The sequence below is a fragment of the Nicrophorus vespilloides genome, unplaced genomic scaffold (genome assembly GCF_001412225.1).
Source record: "Nicrophorus vespilloides isolate i.1.1-1 unplaced genomic scaffold, Nicve_v1.0, whole genome shotgun sequence".
Taxonomy (NCBI): domain Eukaryota; kingdom Metazoa; phylum Arthropoda; class Insecta; order Coleoptera; family Silphidae; genus Nicrophorus; species Nicrophorus vespilloides.
In genome coordinates this window covers 261-5,568 of record NW_017098233.1, presented here as the reverse complement: position 1 = coordinate 5,568, position 5,308 = coordinate 261, and the positions used below count along the sequence as shown (strand labels likewise).

The 5,308-nt window shown below is 30.6% G+C and overlaps 1 protein-coding gene and 1 long non-coding RNA gene across 2 annotated transcripts; one reads left to right on the top strand and one right to left on the bottom strand.

The window, feature by feature from the left end:
• Nucleotides 1–1,935: 1,935 nt before the first annotated feature.
• On the top strand, nucleotides 1,936–2,777 carry LOC108561957. Its single transcript, XR_001891038.1, has 4 exons — nucleotides 1,936–2,082; nucleotides 2,137–2,251; nucleotides 2,303–2,556; nucleotides 2,607–2,777. It is a non-coding gene; the product is annotated as an uncharacterized LOC108561957 (long non-coding RNA).
• Nucleotides 2,778–3,497: 720 nt separating this feature from the next.
• LOC108561956 (FAD synthase-like) lies at nucleotides 3,498–4,687 on the bottom strand. Its single transcript, XM_017920110.1, has 5 exons — nucleotides 4,481–4,687; nucleotides 4,326–4,420; nucleotides 4,136–4,259; nucleotides 3,684–4,080; nucleotides 3,498–3,631 (listed from the first exon to the last, which is right to left on the bottom strand). The coding sequence occupies exons 1-5, from the start codon at nucleotides 4,587–4,589 to the stop codon at nucleotides 3,526–3,528; spliced, it is 831 nt and encodes a 276-aa protein (XP_017775599.1). The 5' UTR covers nucleotides 4,590–4,687; the 3' UTR covers nucleotides 3,498–3,525.
• Nucleotides 4,688–5,308: the final 621 nt, after the last annotated feature.

Sequence of the window (5,308 nt, the reverse complement as noted above, 5' to 3'; positions counted from 1 at the left end):
ATCTACTATAGTTGATGAGATAATCATTAAAATGTGATTTTGTTTATGGCTAACCGAAATATTTTTTTCAATTTTAAACTTTGGCCCTCGATTTTGTACATACTTATTTAAAAATGTAATTGCATAATCCAAAAGAATGATTCTTCCTCTTTCGTTTAGTAGTAAATTTATTAATTTTGGACAATTAATAAGAAAATTATTAAACTTTAATGCTGATACTCGAAATTACAGCCAAATTTGTAATAACACAGCAATGTTTGAATATACGTTGCTTTTCCCAAGCATTCTGAGAAAATCATTGAAAAGTGAAAACACTTTTATTGAAATCGAATGACAATCATTCAATTAACATATGTATTTAATAAATAATTAAGTGAAATGTGAGAAAATATGCGACAGTTTAAGCTGCTGCTGGTACTACTCGAAAGCTCACTTAGCAAAAATTGTAAATAGACATGCAATTAATCAGGATTGTGAGGTATAAAGGCAATTAATTTCCTTGCAAGTCCAACAATACGATTTATGGAAAAACGCACTGGAAATTAATCACCCGCAGATGTATTTATTCGATAGAGACATCGTTATTATTGCTACGTATGAATATTGTAATCTTTCCGACATCCACGACGTGATTGAATAATCACCACATCTAATGCATTCATTTATTGCGTGCAGTAAAGTTTTCAGTTAGCAATTACTTATTACGGTCTTTCTTTTTATTTATTTTTTTCGTTGTTGTATAAAAATGGAATTGTCGTAACGGTCACCACGCACATGCACAAACTAATCTCTTCCGTTTACCCATTTACGTTACGTAATTAAACAAATGAAATCTATAAACTCGTTTTTTCTTTTGTTTTGTTTTTAATTTAAAATAATTTCAACGTTGTCGATGTTTTTTGTTACGTAATAATGAAAATATTGTATTTGTAATTTAATCGATATACCCTTGAATTATTTCTCGGCAAATACTGCAATTATTGCGATTGCACGGCTGCCTTCGTTTCAAATAATATTGATTTGCAATTAAATGTACGATGGAAAAGGTAATTATTCCAATAATATACCAATATATATTTATTAATTATTATTTGTATATGTTATAATTAACAGAACATACGTAGCAAGAAATAAACAATTTCTTTTCGTTATAAATCATTGGTTTTACAATGTAATTGCATAATAAAGATTGAGCCAGTTGCATAACAAGTGTTGGTTTTCTTATGTGGTATGTATTTAGATATTGCACAAGCCATGAATTACAAAGTAATTGGTAATTTAATTAATTGAATGAATTAAATAGAAATTGTTGCAAATCTCTGGAATGAGTTGCGCCATCTCATACGATTTGTCAGAAGCATAGCTACTAGTTGCGTAATGTGATAATAAACAGTAAGTTTTCTATAATTTTCAAGTTGTCAAGATGGAAAGTAGGAAAAAAGTGATTGTAACAAAATTTTGGAAATTTTTAAAAAATTGATTGAACTGGTGTCGTAATAGCTGCAAACCTTGAAATGGGTGCGTTATAATTCTTGGACTTTCATCTGTAAAACGAGTAAAAAACTAGTTTGTTTAAGGTAGATTTTGTTGATGGCTATCTAACCGAAACAATTTTTTTCAATTTTAAACTTTGACCCATGATTTTTTACATACTTATTTAAAAATATAATTGCATAATACAAAAGAATGATTCTTCCTCTTTCCATTGATACTAAATTCATTAATTTTGGACAATTAATAAGAAAGTTATTAAACTTTAATGCTGGTACTGCGTTTATCGCAAGTCCCCCCCACGAGATTCTCTAAAATGACCGAAAATTTCGATTTTCACCAGGAGACCAGGAGTAGCGAGGAGGTATCAGAATTCAAAAAAACGCGCGCTCGTTTCTGATTGGTTGTAGCCAGTACGTATGTGTGAGTGAATGAACTGTCATTGCTGTCACAATTTATCAACAAAGGGACTTTAATGCAATTTCTCTTAATTCTGCAATGTTCTAAATCAAAGTTAATGAAGGATGTGCTGCTCTGCTCCCTCGATACTACTATGGAAAACTTTTCATTGAACAATGCAATCCAGTTTCGGTAAATACCAATGCAACATATTAATCGTTGATCACTAAATCAATTAAACTTTAGGAAAGATGCAAGAGATGTTGGAGGTGACTATGAATAATACTACAAAGATCTTTACATCGATGGAACACACAGAAAATGAATATATGAAATTGCATTGATAGTTAATAGTCAAAAGGTAAATAGTAGAATTGTTAACAATCAATTCGTAAAACTTTTATTGTTTTAGTTGGAGCTACTAGCAGTTAAAAGACATGCACAGTTTACTTTTAATAGTGAACTAGAAAGTGGAAAGCATCAGTAACAATTTTCATTTGCAAATTATGTAAAGCATAAGCAGATTATGATGAATAATATTACTTCTTTAAAGAGGTGGATAATACAATGACCATGGATGAAGTGTTGCCTCCCCTATGATCCTTAGGCACAGTATAACATTTCTAAATGCAAGATGCTGTGAAAATACTGGAAAAATCAAAAAATGTAAATTTTCATTTTATCCATTGAGTGTGACTAAAACTTCATTATTTTAGGAGAACCCAATGGCATGTATCAGTGTGTTGTTGCCTCCTTTATGATCCTTGGACATTGGATAACATTTCTAAATGCCAGTTGCTGTGAAATTACTGGAAATTAAAAATATTAAGAAGAAAAATGTTAATTTCAATATATCAACTGTAGACAGGTACTAAAGTGTTTCTTTTTTTAGCAGGATCCAACTGTACCCTTGAATCCTCATACTGTGTGCAATATTATGAGTTATTTATGTAATTATATAAATAAATTTTATTGTTTCGAGTAATATCGAATTTTTATTTTAAATTCGTAACGAGTTACAGACGATTGAACTTTTGCTATTCTCCGATAGATGGCGCTGATTTGGATAATTAGAATGTTCATATCTTAAAAAATAATTAATATTAATAGTTAATGCTTGCTTTCCTATAATTGTAATGAACCAATCTTTATTTAAACAAATTAGTACGTTTTTCAAGAAATGGATTTTGAGCAGCGCCAAAATGCCTGAACTACAACCTTTGTTTTATTACTAACAGATGGCTCTAGCTGTCACAAAAAATGGACAATTTATTTTGCGCCTAAAGTGCAGGCAACCAAACAAACAAACTTTGATTAAAAAGTTTTCTTGAAAACTTTAAAACTCTTATCAAATTACGCAAGTAGGTCTTGTTCATCTTGTAAAAAAGACGTCTTTTATGACCATACAGATAATTTTCACTTTTCATCTTTATTATCTACTCTATAAAACATAAAATTACGTTGAAAGAAAAGATAATGTAATTATGGAACTTTCTGTTTATTTACGATATAATTTAAATAATGCATAAAAAGAATATTGTAATATTATTAAAATATAGAGACTAGTCAGTTTTATTAGATTCAATTTATATAATCTATATAATATGTTGTTTTGTATTGAATGAACAATTGTTATTATTTAACTAAGAAATCTTTGGGAACGGATTCTAGCAATTTCTTTGTTGCTTTTGTTGTGGCCTCTTCATTTGTTGATTCAATGGTGATTTTCACTTTGTAAGTGCTAAAATAATTCCAAATTAGACAGATTCTTCAACTTTTTAAACTCAATGTACCTGTTGAACAGTTCAGGGTATGATCCAAACATGACATCTGGAAATTCTTCAACCAGCCGATTAAGCACATCAAGTATAACCTGCTCGGTAACATTAAAGTACACTTTGTTCTTATAAAACTTGTTGTTGCTGCTGAACAGCTTCGGAGCCACCATGTCAAGTGATTTCTCTAGTAGCTGAGGTATTCCAGGGAATATGTACACATTTTTTATAGACACATTCGGATATCCCTTTCTCTCTCCTGGCTTCACATCACCGAAGTTTAACTTCGCTGATGCTGGTATAAAGCACAACTTCATTCCTGGAGCATCCAAATCAGTGGTGTTATAAAATTTTGAGCACACTTTGACTAGAGTAGGATGAGGCAGCAATTCCTCATTAAACGCTTTGGCTATGGCTAAAGAAGAAACAATTTGTTAACACAATAATGTCAGTTTTCAAGAATTTATCACCTGTAAAAGTTACATCATCATGTGTTGGCCCAATTCCTCCAGTTGTGATAACATAATCATACCTCTCAGAGAAGAGTTTAGTCTCATTGGCAATCTCGTCAATGTTATCTCCGATCACTGATATCTATAAAACTAATAATATGAAAACCTAAAGTTGTTAACCAATTCCGAGCACAACTTATAAAACTACCTTCTCAAGCTTCACACCCAAATTATGCAAGGTCTTTGCTACATAATTTGAGTTTGTGTCCAACACCTCTCCATTCAATATCTCATCACCAATTACTGAAAGATATACGAGCACAATATTAGTGTATAATCAAGCAACATGAAACCAAAACTAACCTATAACAGCAGCTGTTTTCACATTAGGTTTCTGTGTTTTGCTGCAAAGTAATCTTAGCAAGGGTGTGCGAAGCAGAAACGTCCTGTTTACACAAATTGGAGTCATCATTCAATCAGAATTTACTGTCTTCTTACTATGTTTTTATTATCATTTTAAAAGCAGTATCAAAGTGCCAATGCACAGCACTACAATATGTCAATCTGATAAAATATCAATGTTATTTAATAAAGATGTGCATATTACTAAATCATTGCAATTAAAAATACAAATACACTAATTCAATATTCTATTTCATTTTACTATACAGCAATTTATAAACTTCAATAATATAAAATCGATAAAGTTTTTAAACTTTTAAATACTTCCTAAATTCATTGAAAATCTGTAAGATGGCGATGCAAACAGATGAAAACACAGCATTGTATGAATACTTGCTACATTCCCCAAACATTCAGCTTTCATATGCATCTTTGGCATTCATTCTATCTATTATAGTTTCTGAGAAAATCAATGAAATGTAAAAAGAAAACACTTTCGAATATCAAATTTCAATCATTTTTACTGAAAAATCTAAAATGTGAAAACACTGCTTTTTCGAGTGTTAACTTAAAATTTAAACGTGTATTATAGCCAAACGGAAAATCACTAAAATGTGGAAACACTGCATTTTCAAGCGTTCATTTTGAACACTAATTACAGCCAAATGGATGAAACCTCAGCAAATCACTAATATATGAAGACATTTTTCATGCGTTAATTGTTCATTTTTGAACTTCATTTACAGCCAAAACGGATGAAACCACAGCNCTATTATAGTTCCTGAGAAA

Excerpts from the sequence above, each read along its gene's own strand:
- LOC108561956 (XM_017920110.1), bottom strand. The coding sequence starts at position 4,589 with ATGATGACTCCAATTTGTGTAAACAGGACGTTTCTGCTTCGCACACCC. Across the intron at positions 4,260-4,325 it reads TGGGTGTGAAGCTTGAGAAG|ATATCAGTGATCGGAGATAA; the intron begins GTAGTTTTATAA and ends TTAGTTTTATAG. Across the intron at positions 3,632-3,683 it reads TACCCTGAACTGTTCAACAG|CACTTACAAAGTGAAAATCA; the intron begins GTACATTGAGTT and ends GAATTATTTTAG.